General features: G+C 44.7%; 1 protein-coding gene across 4 annotated transcripts in view; it reads left to right on the top strand.

Moving 5' to 3' along the window:
* The window catches only part of MUSK (muscle associated receptor tyrosine kinase), a 55,329-nt gene extending 46,944 nt beyond the window's left edge, over window positions 1-8,385 (top strand). For all 4 annotated transcript variants that reach the window (XM_054810002.1, XM_054810000.1, XM_054809999.1 and 1 more), the window contains 2 exons: window positions 5,513-5,661; window positions 7,709-8,385. In XM_054810002.1, the coding sequence (XP_054665977.1) occupies window positions 5,513-5,661; window positions 7,709-8,385 (826 nt within the window). The remainder of the gene's footprint in view (window positions 1-5,512; window positions 5,662-7,708) is intronic.
* Window positions 8,386-16,611: the final 8,226 nt, after the last annotated feature.

Raw genomic sequence — 16,611 nt, 5'->3', positions numbered from 1 at the left:
CCTCTATGTGGAGATACCTGGGAAAAACTGGCAGTTGGGCAATCTCTTATCTGGGCACTGGAAATCAATCAATCAATCAATCAATCAATCATTCATTCATTCATTCATTCACTCAAACCAAAATCAAATGCATGTTTACCAAATGGTACACTCAGGCTTGAATAATCTTTTCTGTTGTCCACTGCTTTCTGTTGATATTTGTTAAACTTTCATCACAAATGACTCTTCTGTTGTTCTTTCTCGTAGATGTAATGTCCTACTCACATAACAAAGTCTGCTGTAAAAGCTTAGCTAAATTTATCATTGCTGTTTTTGCCAAGAGTATTGCCTATGACATGTGACCTATTGTGAAATTCTTGCATTTCCCAGTATTTGCAAATTGTCAGTGTGTGGCATCCTCCATTATAAAGCCAACACGGCCCAGCAATTACCAAACAGGGCAATGTGTCATGCTACAGCTAGGTCCTGACCCAGTTTCCATTTGATTCAGTGGCAAAACCAAACCAAACCAAAAATCCCCTAAAAATCCAATCCACTTAGGCCAATAGTATTTTTTTTGTGTCCCCTTCAGTTACTCATTTTTTATTCTTGGAATTTGCAGACATTGTTGTCTGTTTTAAATTTAAGGTATTAGATGAGATCCCAGTTCTGTTAAATCTCATGGGAGGTGAGATCATGCACTTCTTCAAATGTGAAAACTATTTCATTGAAAAACCCAGAGATGAACCCAGTCCTACCTAGACTGAGGTGGATGGAGGGTGTCTTGTAAGCCTTGACAGAGTTTGTAATTTCTGTAGGACAGTCTTTGGCCAGTACTGGTCTCCTTGGAAAATCCCATTCCCAAATTTCTGAAAGGAAGTGGACAGACTGTCAAGTTCCATGTTTATTCAGGATGGTTTTCTTTGTCCTTTACAGTTAACAAGTCTGGGATGGGGCTGATTTTCTAGCTGTATCTGGAGCAGCATATGATGACCTCAAAAAAACCCCAGGGGAATATCAGAGTCCCACCATGGGCCAAGACCTGCCTGGTGGAACTGCTCCCATTGACTTCAAAGACAGAGGACTCTCCTTGCAAAAAGCATAGTTGCAAATACTTCTAATCTTTACAGTTATGCTGTGGATGTACCTGCTAGAAAATGAGTTACATACACGTTAAATGTGTTAGAGTGAGGAAACATTTTCAATAGTTGTGATGGATTTTTTTTTTAATGAGGGAATGCATTTTTTCTAAGGGAAGAAACGAAGGCATACTTTAGTACAGAGAGAGCTAAAAATAACAAAGTTCAAAGGGCGCACAGTGGGAAAATCACAGATGCTTAGCCTGTGATTGATTGTTAGCCTGGATGGCAAAGCCAAACACATCTGAGCTTGAAATGAGAACAGAGCTGCAGGAACTGTGCCACAGCTGTGCTTGGGGCACTGCACGCCAGCCAGTGCAGGGGTACAGGGCAGCCCTCATCCCAGCCTCAGCACAGCCCTTGGGATGCCCTGCGGAGCGTTGCCTTCCCACTTGTGTGGTGGGGGTGTTCACCATGCTGCAGGTGTGCAAGCAGGGCAGGTGGTCTTCTTGCCAAGTGCTGCTTTGGCCCTGTGCTGGGAGCTTGCATATAGTTTAAGTGCTGCACAGACCTTTCTGAGCTGGAACTGACTCCTACCCACATCAAGCATGACCTTTCAAAGGGCATTCAAATGTCACTAAAGCACTGGGTTAAGCAAGTGCTGAAGTGGTGTAAGAGACCTTTTAAGTGGATTTCATCCACCCCGGTGGTGCCATTTCTTTTAATTAAAACTTTTTGCTATTGTCAGTGGAAACTGGGAGAAAAAGAGATGGAAAAAAACCACAACCAACACATCTTCTTAGCCAGTGTTTGCAAATTGGAGAGTACCGTACCCTGAGAAATGCCTGCTCTCTGTGGCTCAGTGAAGGAGCCACAGAAATACTGCTTCTGAGGGGCTTCCTTGTGTTTGTTAATATCTCTATCAAAAGTCCCTCCAAGGCCTTGTATTTCCAGGGAACATTTAAGCCACTGGCATTTCTGCGCACCGCTGGCAGATCAGCACAGACTTCTGATCCAGTAGCACCAGCTGTGCATCCCTCCAGGTTACTGAAGCTATCACAACTCAAATTGTTGCCTTCCCATCTCAGATGGATAAAATGTACTTGTCTATGTGTGTTAAATGGACATCTCAAGCTAAGTTTAGCAACCCTCTTACTTCTACTGGTCTCATGTTTCTCCTTCTCCTGTAAACACAGCTCTGCACACAGTGCCAGCAATGCCTTTGCCAGTTGGCTTGCTGTGAGTCCTGATTCAGTGTTTACTCAGTCCTGGGTCAAGCAACATGTTAGGACAGGAAGTGTCTGGCTATCACTTACCAGCTTCTCCTGAAAGGCTGCCATCTTCACTGGGGGCAGCTTCACACTGGAAAGGATGAGGAAGTAACCAGTTACCCTAACAGATGTCCTTAAAACAAGATTCAGGACCTGGCTCAGGTCTGTCCTGACTGGGTCGTGATGGCCAACTCAGGATCCTCTGTCCCTGGGAGGACCATGCTGGCCCCACATGCCACCGGCACACCAGCCCTGTGCGGTTCCATGCAGACCAGCATGCAAGTTTTCTCCCAGAGCTGGAGCTGCATGGTCCAGGCTAAGCCTGAAGCCCAGGATTGCCTAAAAGCCTGGATGTGGGATCTTTGCTAGCAGGCCATTAGACTCCCACTGCAAAGGCACAGGTTGTCATCTCTGCAAGAGACAAGGCTGTCCCTAAGTTTGGAGTTTCTCTGACAGAAGTCTCCTCATGTTCTTTCCAAGTGCAAAGGGTGTTTCTTTGACCTGCTGTCTCAAATATAGCTGAAAATGTTAGTGTGGATGTTAATTAAAAAAAAAACCACTATAGAACGAGCCCATGCCAATTCAGAGCACTCTCCTGCCCACATACAAATTTCTCCAAAGGGCAGGGTAAAGGTAGGTCTCCACCAGCCTCAGTAGATGTTGCTTGCATCATTTAATGATTTAACAGAAGCTACATGGCTGTGATGCTGAGGAAGTTGGGGGACAGGACACAATCTCAAATACAAGTTCAAGCTGCTCCTCAGTTTTTTCACAGTTACTGCCCTGGAAAGAAAACCTGACTGGAAACATAAAGTCAGGCACTCTCTGTAGATAGGCTCTGGGTGAGATTCTGAACTGCACCACAGGTTGGGTCTTTGATTGGCAGGTACCTGAAAACCAAATGCTGCCAGTGTTGCACAAATGTGAAGAAAGCAAGGACGCCTGCCTGTGCTCAAACAGGGGACATTTCTTCTAAGCATTTAGAAAATCATGAGAGGAAACCCAAGGTAATTTCTGTTGATGCTTCCCAGTTCTAGAAGAAATTTACCTATTTTCTAGAAAACACTCCATGTTCTGGCCTGCCGTTTGAATTCTCCTGGTTAATTTCAGAAGCAGCAGCTTCTCATTGCTCCCCTGCAGATGTGCCCCTATCCCTTGTGCAAAAACTGTCTTTTGGGCATCAAAGGGGTCAACTTCAACACCTCTCTGCCAAGACTGCAAACAGCGTCTGTCTCTCTTACAGATTAGTGTGATTTTCCCAGGTCTGCCAAGAACTGGGCTGAAGTAGCACATGAGTTACCAAGGGTGAAATTACATGCTGTTGCCTGAAGGCCTGTTATAAGGCTTTGTGCAGCTTAATCTCACTTAAGTTACATTTAGGTTAGTTTACATTACAGGATTTCAGTGAAGAGTAGATGGATGGCTGTACTTCAGGCTTTAGCCTGGGGTGAGTTTCTCTCTCTGAAGCCTACAAGATGGAGCTGTGCCTGTCCCTGCATTGGCACTGCACAGTCTGCACTAGGTCTGCTATCGAGTGATGAGTGGTAATCTACAATGAGGCTGTTTCAAAGAGAAAAGGCCCTCCTTCTTTTACTTTTAAATGCTCTAATGGTTTCTTCAGGCTGTTGCTGCTGATTCTCTCGAGCGCTAAGATTAGACAGCAGCTGGTAGGTGCTGGTACTTCTCCCCTCCTACTAGATTGGAAACTTGCTGGCAGCACAGGGGAAAAAAAAGACATTTTTCTGCACGGAGGCTGTAGCAGACAAGTGTGGAGTCTGCTCCTCTGCTCTAGCATGCCGGATCTCCTTGCCCGAGTGTCTCAGCTGTGATCTTGACACCTGTGAGATTCCTTTCTTGGTGGGCACCCTGCCATCTTCTGATATTTGACATTTACAGCATCCAAGTGCATCTGTTGCAACTACCATATGTCTGGAGTAGATGACAAGGAAATTGGAAGTTTGCTTTGGAAATTGGAACCTCCTCTTGGGGCTACTGAGCAACAAAATAACCTGGCATTTGAGCAACGGGAGGGCAGTTGGGCCAGCATAGTAACACGATACATAAATGGGCACCACTCTCCATGGGCTCTGGCTGGCTACTTGTGAGGAACTTATTTTAACTGCAGGACCCCTGGGAAGAATTGGTGTGGGCAACAAAATGCACGTCTGAGGTTTGATGCATGTTTGAAGAGTGGAAAGCTACTCTTCCTTGGCAACAGCTACCCCTAAATCTTTGTCAGGTCCATCTAATTAAACTTGTTGAGGGTGCAGTGACCTGTGGATAAGAAAACAAATTGAGTCTGTGATTGCTCTAAGTCAAGAAGCTCTGTTTCCTTGTGCCTCTCAGCTCTAGCTGAAGATTCACCAGTGTCTTAACACAGGTGTATTCATGTATTACCTTGTTTTTCAGACAGGACACATGTATGCTTTGTGTCTTCTGTCACCTGTTTCCACAAAACTTGCAGGAGCATAACTATTTCCCAGAGCTCAGCTCCACCATGTTAAATTCAGCTGCAATTAGCCAATGTGTTTATAACTTGTTGAATTACAGGCACACACACATGCCACACACATACACAGAGAACAGTGGGAAAAGGCTATTTTCCTTACAAAACCAGGGGAACATACTTAACTGTAATTGTTACTTTCACTCTAATAGTAGCCACATGTACCATTGTGCCAGGTATGGCACAAGAGTCACTGAAAAGAGGCTCTTTCAACATTTTCATATAAAACAGGTTTATTTTTAACTCTGGTAAGCTCAGTCATTACACCCCAAAAGGGAATTGATTGCACTCAAGAGTTTGTCCTGCCTTCCATGAAGCTTCTGATGTGACCTCCAAGCCAGGGAGAGGTTATTGCTTACCAATCTGTTATTGATCTATCTCTTTGCCAGTCATGGTAAAGAGTTTGTAAGCAGAAAGAGCAGTGATCAAAAAAAGCTATACTGGATTTCGTCCCCCCTGAACTAAATCATATGTCTTTGTACTATGCAATGCAGATGTGCCCAAGAGGTGAAAAGGATCTTTCATGTTCCTTTAGTTGGTGCTGGGGCCTTCTGCCTTTTTTTTTTTTTTCCTATTCTTTTTTTCTGTCAGCCTACTCTTTTACACCAGAAACAGAGGCTACATTTGGTGTGCGTGCATCCATCACTGATGTTTTCCTCTCTCCCCTCTCCCTGCAGGGCCCCAGGGCTGCTGCCGTACGAGCCTTTCACAATGGTGGCAGTGAAAATGCTGAAGGAGGAAGCATCTGCAGACATGCAGGCTGACTTTCAGAGGGAGGCAGCACTCATGGCAGAGTTTGACAACCCAAATATTGTCAAGCTTTTAGGTAACTGAATGAGGTGCCTATGTGCAGGGTACTGCCTTCTGCAAATTTGGGGTTGTTGGGGGTGCAGGGGTGACCACACATGCATGACTGGCACTTAATGCAAATGGCAGTGCTGGTCTCTTTTGCAAGAGAACATGCCTCTTGCGAAAGAGGTGAGCTTTTCTGTATGCCACTGCATGCTCTGCTAAATTATCCACCAGAACATGTCTCAAAATGTAGGTCTGATGCTGGTGCTTTAACGGGATGGTGCATAGTAATAAACCCTCCTCGTCCTGCATTGAGTATACTGTTGACCATCTGGCTGCCTAGCTCTGCTTCCAGTTTAATAGACTGGCACATTGTCTTGAAGGGAAGGAACTATCTTCCTGGAGCTGTGATTTATTTTGTGGGTACATAAAAAAACCATGCACAAGTCTTGTTAGTTTTATGGGTGCCACTTACTATTGTGATGTTTGAACACTCACCAACATTAGAAAAAACAAAATGAAAGAAATAAACAAAAAAAAGCCAGCCACAAAAAAGGTCCCGTCCCTTCCCTTCCCTTCCCTTCCCTTCGGAAAGCCAGTTTATAAGGTTTTTCAGAAAGTCTTAATGCAACACCTTGGCTAATAGGGCATTCTTCTGTGAAGAAAGCTGCCAAATAAAATTTTATTTCGGTAAATTTTCAGGTTTTGACCGAAGTAAATGTTGCTAGCCACCTTCACCTGGCAATCCTGCTCTAATTTTTTGTATGCAGATCTGATCCCGATGAACAGGCAGCTGAGATCTTAATTTATTGCAATAGGAAGCTCCACAAAATTTGGAAATAGATAAATCCCAGTTTTGGGAAAGCTGGGGTGATACAAGTAGTTTGGCTACAGAAGAGAAAAGCAGGAAATGCCCCAAACTCACATAAACACCATGTTTATTGTCAACACATTTTAGATGAGGAAAAGGCAAAGGTACAGGAAGAAACTAGTTTCACGTAGTGGGGGTGTGGAGAAAACAGCCATGTTGTTGAAGACAGCTTGGACGATAAAGCTGTCACATACGCTCCTCATGCTTGTCAGATCCTGATTTTATCACACTGGGAACAGCTATCTGTTTTTCCCCAAAGATTCAAGTATTAGGTCATCAGTAAGAATTTCAGATTTTGCAATAAGTTGGATCACCAATTGCTAAGTGATGGCCCTAGGAAAGCAAAACACATGCATTTTAAATGCTGGCTTTTGCTGGTTGGCAATTTAATAATAGACATGCAAATATTTTTTGCCATATTGCTGTATGCTCAGTAAAACTGGTGGGAGTGGGGTCCTTTGCTGATGCTGGTCCCCAGTAAAGCTGGTACAGGGCCAAACATGTGCCCTTCCGTGGGACTAGGTTCTGCATCTATCAGATGTGGCAAATCTCTCCTTTCTAATATCTATTTTTTCTTTTTTGAGTATCTGTCATGCCAAAAGTAATTTCTGCAACCAACATTTTTTGCATGAGCTGTTTAAAAAAAGAAGAACACCCCAGCAGTTGTAGTAGGAGTGTCTTTGGATTTCAAGTATTCCAGTGAACCTTTGAACATGCCCCTGGTGAAGTCTTCCTGCACATGTGTAGCCCCTACACACATAACAGTATAAGTACAATAATTACGATAAACAAGAATTTTAAAAATACCATAATCAGAACTATAAAGGTTATTTCCTGAAAGTACATCCTTCCAGTTTCACCTGGGAAGAGGCAAAACTCCTGTTAATGCCAAGTTCAGCAGGATTGGGCTCTTAATTAAACATAGCTCCAAAAGTGTATCTTTTTCCTGGGATGCCCAGACAAATCGGGCAACTGCATGACAAGTTAGCATCTCCCACAGAGCTTAGCATTAGATCCCTAGTGAGGGAGATTCAAAGACACAAAGGGATGCAAGCAAACTTGATAGTATTTGCATGCTTCACCTTTCTCTCTGTCCCTTCATGCATTCTTGAAAGTCTCCCCTTTGTGTAAGTACTTTTGGAATTTTTTGGTTTTGCACAACCCTTTCTGCTACCCAAATGACCTGTGTGGTGCATCTGTCTTCTTCCAGGTGTATGTGCTGTTGGGAAACCGATGTGCCTGCTGTTCGAGTACATGGCCTATGGGGATCTCAACGAGTACCTGCGTGACCGCTCACCCCGCAACCTCTGCAGTCTGGTGCATAGTAGCCTGGACGCACGAATCCGCCTCCCCAACCCCCTGGCACTGTGCTGCACTAGCCAGCTCTGTATTGCCAAGCAGGTGGCTGCCGGCATGGCGTACCTCTCTGAGCGCAAGTTTGTCCACCGGGATTTGGCTACCAGGAACTGCCTGGTGGGGGAGAACATGGTGGTCAAAATCGCTGATTTTGGTCTCTCGAGGAACATGTATTCAGCCGACTATTACAAAGCCAATGAGAATGATGCCATCCCCATCCGCTGGATGCCCCCTGAGTCCATTTTCTACAACCGCTACACCACAGAGTCTGATGTGTGGGCCTATGGGGTGGTGCTGTGGGAGATTTTCTCTTATGGCATGCAGCCCTACTACGGGATGGCTCATGAGGAGGTCATCTACTATGTGAGGGATGGGAACATCCTCTCCTGCCCGGACAATTGTCCTCTGGAGCTCTACAACCTGATGCGCCTCTGCTGGAGCAAGCTGCCTGCTGACCGGCCAGGCTTTGCCAGCATCCACCGGATCTTGGAGCGCATGTACGAGAGGGCTGTGGCCACCCCGTCCATCTGAGGGGTGTGCCTGGGAGGTCCCCTGTGTCCACCACCCGTCCAGACTGACTCGGGCTGGCCCATGGGCTCCTGAGCAGTGGCTCCATTCAAAGCCCTGCTTTAGGGGGAGGAGAAACAGCTTGTTCCTCTGCCAAGCAAGAAGGATGGACTGCACTTCCTTATGGTGGGCTATACCTCCCTGAGTGGGACTATACCTCCCAAACGACAGGGCTGACCGCTGGTCACCAAGCCTGGACTCCTTGAGTTGGCAAGGGTATATATTAGGCATTTCCAGGAGCACAGGGAAAGCAAACTAACTTTTCACTGGTGGCACTTCCCTTCCTAACAGGTCCCTCCATGTCCTTCTGCATTTATGCTCTTGGCTTTTACCTTTTTCTTCCCTTCCTCATATGTTGTCAAGTATTATTTAAAAAAAAAAAGATTGCAGAATTCAATCTTTTTGGGGATACTCTTTACTATTTTATTTTCGCATACTCACATTTGTAGAAAAAGGATGTTTCTGAAGCCATAGGCCACTTTCTTCTTCCTTTTAGCTTTCACATCCTCATTGACAATGATGAACGTAACATTGACAGAGTCGTAACAGGAGCCTGCAGGACCACCAGCAGCCACCCGCATCTCATGTTACACAGATGAGCAAACTCCTGTCAAGCACAGTGCTTTATGTTTTCAAAAGTGGGAAGTCCACAGTGAGGTTCATTTGATGTTTGTTAAGATCTCACCCGAAAGCTTGCCTCAAGCATTGCAGCCCATCTTTCCTGCCTTCCCCTGCAACAAAGCCATTTGGTGCTAAGGGAGAAATTCAGCCCAAAGGCCTGGTCCTGCACATGGTAGGTGTCCAAGGTGTATTTATTTGCCTCTGCCTGCAGTACGGTCCTCACTGCACTGAGAGCAGGGAGAAATGCAGACCCTCTTGCAGAAACGTGGCAGGTTATGTTATTTGTTCCTCTCCTTTTCCCTTCCTGTCTTTGCCTCCTGTTTCTGATTTTCCTTTCCTGACAGCAGCTTTTAACCCCTGTAAGCCCCACTGTAATGTTTGCTGGCCACCTTCCCTTGTGCTGCAGTTTGCAGGCACAGATGTACGGAAGGTGGATGCCTGCCGTCAGTAGCCTGCAGAGACAACCTGGCAGTTAGGAGAAGGTGGGAAAAGGGGGAGTACACACCAAGCGTTGCAGACTGTCCATCTGCCAGGCAAAGATGAGACTGCCTTGGTTACACAGCCTACCTCAAAACAGCAAATACTGTTTCTCTGCTAAAAGTTCTCCAAATTGTAATAGATACTTCAATGCTAGAGAAAACTGTGTTCCTCTGAGGACAGGTCTTACCTTTTAGTTCCTTGGGCAGTGAGGAGCAGTTGTCCCAGAGCCTCATCACTGATACAAAATATAGCCAGAGGCAGAGATGTGCTTTATCCCCACAGAGCAGGAGTGCCAGTGAGTGAGTGGTTGGTGGGTCTTCCGTAACTGGGACGTGCTGGTCGAGTTTACCCAAGAAACAGCAGTGGAGAGCAGGCATTGGTAGGGCTACCAGGACTAGCCTTGGTTTCTGAAAGGCATACTTGAAAAGCTCTGCCAACCATGACAAAGAACAAAACTGGAAAGCATGTACTTTCCTCTGCTGTTTTCTTGTAATGTGAGATAATGTCTGCTACATCATAACCTTATCTTCTTTTTTTTTAAAAAAAAACCAAAATCAAAACCAAACCAAACAAACCACAGTTCATTCTGGTTGTGGCCACAAGAGCATAGTTTAGTGTTTTCAAACCACTGGTGCCCATTTCACTTGAAGCAAAGAGCTTGCAACTACCCAAGACAGTGGGAAGAAAGAGGAAGTTCTGCTTGGGCTGCAAAACATTGAAAAGCTAAAAATGCTTGGATATCCGCACAGTGAGCACAAAATGACCAGTGTTGTCTTACTCATTTTGCAGTCCTGCCATCATGCTGCTACGACACAACAGTTTACTGAGCTTTGGATGCTAAAAAACTGCCTCGAGAACCCCAAAGCCCTCAAATTAAGTAAAATAATTACTGGAGATCCTTACATTTCTCCTGTTATCACATTATGACATCCTCACAGTCCTCAGCATTAAATTGTGTTAGGTTTTGTCAGCTACCTGGCTATCCTCCCTGCTCTGTGGCAGCAGGGATGAGGAGGCGAGTCTGGAGGGATGGAGGTGAGCTGCATCCCCAGCTGAGCAGGGGTACCTGCAGCCTCTGCCGAGCTGATCCACAGTGCACAGCCCAGCAGCTGCTCCATCTCTGTAACAGAGGGTGAAAATTCAAAAGCCCACGGCAGCAGGGCTTTTGTCACTCTCTTTAGAGAGGGCATGGTCAGACCTCGTGTGAGGGTAGCGCTGTGGGTCCAGGTACCCAGCATGCTCTCCTAATTTGGAAAGTATCTTACACCAAGCAAAGGGTGCAAGAACAGGTTGTAAAACCTGCACCTCGTGCTAATGTGAACACACACCCCCATTTACAGTCCAAAGGACTGTCTGCCTTTCTGCCTTCTAGGATTCCAGTGCTGGCTTCACTCATTCACTCTCCATTTCCCCCAGCTAGGCTGCTTTGAAGCCACGATCACAGTTTTCTTCTTGTTTTCACGTGGGATGAAGTTAGATGCCTGTAATGTTGCATGGTATGAATTTTCCCTCACTTTCTTTGTGAAAGAGGGACTCCCGCAAACCAGAAGAGTACTGCTTTTCATTGCACTTTCCTAGCCCAAATCATTCTCTCAGTGACCCCATGTTCAGGTCAATGTGGGCCTGCAGTTACAAAGGAGTGGAAAATTTGGTTTTCCTTGTCCAGCATTCCAGCCTTTGCATTATAAACATGCACTGAAATGTGTGGTAGAGAGTGACTGCAGGTTGGGGTGGAAAAGGCTTCCTGTGTAGTAAGAGGAGAGAGATCATTTCAAGATCGACTCGCAGAGAAGCTCTCTGCAGCATGCTCTCCAAGGATGATAATCACTTCTGCGTCGCGATCCAGAGGAGGGCTTAGCACCTAAATGGTGATGTCCTTTGAGGATTAAATGCTTGACAGACCTTCTGCTGCCTTGGCATGTAGCTGGATTTTACCCTCAGAGTTTCTCCTGTTGTATACTTTTCAGCTTGCTGAAAGCTGGAAGTTGAATTGCTTTCATAATTTGCCTTCTCTCACAGCTTGCTTTTCTCCTCCTTTTTGTTTGAAATTTCTGCTTTCTTCAATGTATGTTATACAGTGTGCTACTCTAGAGACTTCTAGAATTTTCTGTATAACTATCACATAACTCATTATTTTGAATGGGTGTAAACAGAGGGATTCTGAGAGAGAAGAGAAAGGAAAATTTCTGACTCAAAAATTTATTTGGAAACAAAAATATTTTGCAGTCTTTAGTTTGGATTTATTCATGCAGAGAAACAGGATGAACCAAAAATGAATGTTTTTGGTGCTGCGGTTTCCATTCCCGCTGATGGCAGAGGGACCCTTGCAGTCAGTGGCACTGGATGAGAACCATGAGAAGAAGAAGAGGATTTGCAGCACATTTGATGTACCCATTCCCTCTGCAAGCGTGCTGCCTAGGGCATTTGCAGCGCATATACAGCTTTATCCTTGATAAAATGTGACAATCTGTCCAACCAAACAGCACAGAAATCCTCTCATGTTCCTGTGACTCTGTGTAACAGTTGCATTTAAAATGCATGTTAAAAGCAGAAATTCGATAATTGATTGGACACTGCCTGCAACATGATCAAATTTGATTTAGAGGAATTGCCTCTCAAACTCACTGTGGACTAACCTCAGCTGTCTGGTCTCATTTCTCTAAGGGTATATAATAATTATTATCCTGTGATTTTTTGTTATACATTTCATGAATGATGGCTTTGATAGACATCCTAAGCAGAGATGTACATTTCTCATTGTCCCAACCTGTGTAACTCATGTGTGCAATATTTTATAAAATAAAGAGATATTGGAAAAGGATGATGCTAATTCTGATCTTTCTGTTCCCTTCCTCCTCCAGCACTAGATTTGTTTCTGAAAATGGTTGCATTTCATTTTATTAAAACAACTTTATAACAGCTTTAATATCACAGTTCTTATACTGTAGGCAATTGCAGTTATAAATTAGCCTGTGTGCTCAAAGGCATGTTATTTGATGGGTTAAATTGGGTGCTACAGGGACACATTAAGAGACTATAGACTGAGCAAGGTGCTTCAAACATCCGGGTCAGAGTGGGAGGCTGGGCTGGGCTGTGAGCGTGACAGGTCCCTGTCCTGACGCTAATGATGCGAGGAGGAGAGAGAGGAGCATGTTTTCGCAGCAGCATGGGTTGGAGTCCCTTGACCACTTTGCCAACGTGAAAGATGTCTCATGTAGATGGGAATGACGTCTGCCTCCCTCCCGATTTCAGCTGCCATTTGTACCTGGATTCTGATCTTGCACCCAGATGTGCTGGGAATTAACGTGTGGTATAAAATCAAAAGGGAATTGAGTTTGCTGTCTGTAGAACACAGCTGAGAAACTTTTGTCACTGATGGGTTTATCTAAGAAGTCATAACTCCTTTTTCTGCACGTGATTCTTGAATATGAACTCATTCAGTAACTCTATGGGAATTTTAACTATAAAATTAATTGAAAATATTTGACAATCAGAACTGGGGAGTAAAACAAAACTTCCTGACTACAGTTAGCCAGGTAAACCATGAAGTACATGCTTTCTTTTTTTTTTTTTCTTTTTTCTTTTGTCTAAATATGAAGTAAAATGTTTTCTGCAAAAACTCTTGCTTGAAATCTTAGAAAAAAATAAGTGTTTTGTAAATATTGTCCTCACTGAGAAAGTCAATAATGAAATAGGAAAAGAGTTACTGTTTTATACTTTCAATTGGGTTGAATCATATTAAAAGGGTCGGCTCTTACATGCCAAGTGTTTTCAAGGTGCAAGGAGAAGCAGGACCTTCACTTCCCATCACAAAACCAAGTGTTTTTTCAATCTTTAGAGACATATGTTTTTAGCCTGGGCTAAAAGGTTGACCCTATGACAGAACCTGTTGTCTTCAGCAGCATGATCTCTGCCAGGCTCTCCCCCTCCAAACCCCCTCTGAGATCACCTGAGCTGGCCAGGACAAGCAGATGTCGCCAACATCACCCTGAGTATTTTGGGTAGTACAGCAGTAACATCGTCTGTCTGTGTGAAGCACTGAGAATAACATGCGGCTGGGGAAAGCAGAAGCATGCAATGGATTATTTCATTTTCCTTGGCTTTTATTTGTGTTCTTGTGAATGCACATGGCTGTGTTTGTGTGTGCGTGTACGGGAACGGGCAGGGTGAGGAAGCACACTTTGAGAAGGGGGAGAAGGAGGTTTCAGTCAGCCCTCAGTGCAAATTTCCTGTTGTGTCTTTCAAAACCTTCACAGCACGCATTTCCATTCTGTTTAAAACTTCTTATCTTCAGCTGGACATAATGACATCATGCTGTCTTAAAGGAAACTTGAGGTCCTAAGCTGCCTTTGCAAAGTCCCTGACATCGCAGTGATGTGGGAGCTGCTGTGCCTCTCTGCTGCTGGTGTGGAGCTCTGAAGTAAATGTGAAACAGCTTTTCATATTTCATAAAGGAATTAGAGGCTTCCAGTGGTTCTCAAATGCAGGACAAGGATATTTTTGTTATTAGCAAGAGGAAAAAAAAAGGGGGGGAAAAAAAGAAAAATCCTGTCAATTTACCAACTCCGCCAAACTCATAGAACCTGCTGTAATAATGTCATGGATGTTTTTCAAATTTCTCAACCTTAGCAGAGAAAATACAAACTCATTCACTGGAAAATCTTTAGAAACTCACTTTTTTATATAGTCTTGCTGCATAGCCAGGAGCATTCCCTAGAGGGAATACTGGCGATAGAGTGGCCAGCTGTAACTATATGAAGGGTAATATCTGAGGGGCTAAGAGCTGCCCTTAAGGCCAGTAACTACAATTTTCTTCAACGCAGGAGGTGGTAGCCCAAAGTGAAAGTTGTACTTTATACTCCTGACATACTTCTGTGCTAAGACAGCATCTTCCAGTGCTCCACAAATTTAGGACTTCGTAATCAGAGTTTCATCAACAACTGACAGACAGGATGTCTTATGACAGGTTTGGACTAACATGCAATTAATTGATTATGTTTATTAAAGAAATGTTTTTTTCTGTGTGCTGAGATGCTTTAAATCTCATGCCATTTATAGGCTGATGTGTTTACTTTGACTCTGAGATAACCACACCACACATTTCTACTGGGCATGAGTGAGCACGTTGAGGCACTTGTGTGTTTATCTATCTGCCCTCCCCCATGGCTCTTATGTAAAAGAGATGTTACAGTTCAGGAGTTTATATAGGCGAGCAAACTTTTATGTAAACAAACAACTTAATGGAAGAGGGGATCTGTGCAGAATCGAGGAGTGCCGGATGAATGAATGGAGGTTATTCACTCTCCTGGATGGTGAGCTCATGCTGTGCTAAATTTAAGTTCTTATTTAAAGCGATGCTAACTTCACAGCAGCGACACTGGAGAACAGGCGGGCTTTGGTTATGGTGAAGATGGGGAACTTCCCGTGGATGGCTGTGAGCAGGCGGGATGACACAGGATCTCTGCGTGAAAAGGGCAGCGGGGAACAAGGCGTTCTTCACTGGAGGAGCATGCCATTTTCCCGAGGGGTGCAATACCAGGCACACTCGCTCTCGCGCTGGATTCACTTGGATTTCGCTGAGATTTACTCCCAGTGTCTCTGCTATCATTCCTCCTGTTCTGGACCACAGTGAGCCTTCCTGGTGCTCCAAGACCCTGAACTCCCCCCACTCTGTGCTCTTCTCAAGGAAAGTAGCAGGACAGCCCTGCTCCCCCCTCCCCTCCCTTCCTCCCAAAGCAGCGCCGCTTCCATCCAACCACAGGGTCTGGGCAGGTGCACATCTGCAGAGCAGGGCAGCACCAGCAGACAAGGTGCATGTTTCCACGACTCCTGTGGCGATGAAGGGATGTTGGCTGCATGTCCCCTGCTCAGGTGGGTGCTACCCCGGCCCCAGGTGGGTACCCGACATGTGATACGGCTGCAAGTCTCTGTGGGGCTGGGATGCTGAGCCTTGTTTAGAAAGAGCTCCTGGTGAGGACTTTACAAAATGTTCAGATCAAAATCTCCAGCAATGTGAAGCCACTTGCATTTGGATGTCATTAGTCACCCTGAGGTTTGCTAAGAGGATCTGCGAGCCGCTAGGCTGCTGCTCGGCTCCATTTCAAGGGAAACTGGGCTGATTTATGGCTTGGCGTTGGCAGCACATCGCAGTCCAACAGTCGTGGACGGGCAGGGGAATGGACAAGATGACTTGGTATCGGTATGTCTTGCATGTGAGATCTTCAAGTCAATAGCAAAGCATGCTAATGTTCTGTCCTCTCATTAATCTAGCATGAGAAAAATTGTGAAATACTGTCTGGGCACCAGGTGGCACCTGTCTAGATAAAACTATAAAATTTTTGGCCACTGTTTTACTGTGTAACACACCACGTGCAGAACGACACTATGATACTTATACACTGTGCTGAACAGAGTTGCTGTCTCTTTTGCAAAAGAGGTGCACTATTTCCCTGAGTGTGCAGGGCAGCAGAGTATTGGATTTGGCTTGCATGAGGTAAATCTTGTCAATGAAAGGGACACACTGCCTATTTGGAAACATACCCTGACTCAGCAAGACTTGCACAAATATTTTTCTTGGACAGCTACCATACAGTCAAGTAGCTGCTACTACACATTTGCCCTTTTATGCCACTCCAGACAAAGGATTATCTGTTAGCAGAAGATTTTAAAAATAACTTGAGATAAAATGTTAGATTAAAATCTTACACGAGATAAAAATATCTCTGTCTACAATAAAAAATATGCACAGTTCATCCTTTTGGGACTCTGAGATCCTCTTTGGCTTCACTGTCAATCCTTCTAACTTTACACAGAGTATAGTGGGGCTGATAATTATTCACTGCTTCTCCCAACACAGGAATGAGGGGGCCTCCAATGAACTTAACAACAAGGAAGCAAAAAATCTTACACAAGGCACAATTACACACACAGGAGGCTGCAGATGTCAAAACTATGAACAAATTTAAAGAAAGAAAAAAAAAAAGAGATTGCACAAATTCACACAGGGGAGGCCTGCCAATTTTCATTAAGTTTGATCATTTCAGTGCGTTACAGGGCTGTTTTCCAGAAGCTTTTACAGGAATACAGGAC

The sequence above is a fragment of the Grus americana genome, chromosome Z (genome assembly GCF_028858705.1).
Source record: "Grus americana isolate bGruAme1 chromosome Z, bGruAme1.mat, whole genome shotgun sequence".
In the NCBI taxonomy this organism is placed as follows: Eukaryota; Metazoa; Chordata; class Aves; order Gruiformes; family Gruidae; genus Grus; species Grus americana.
Note: the sequence above shows the minus strand (reverse complement) of the source record. Positions and strands in the feature narration are given on the sequence as shown.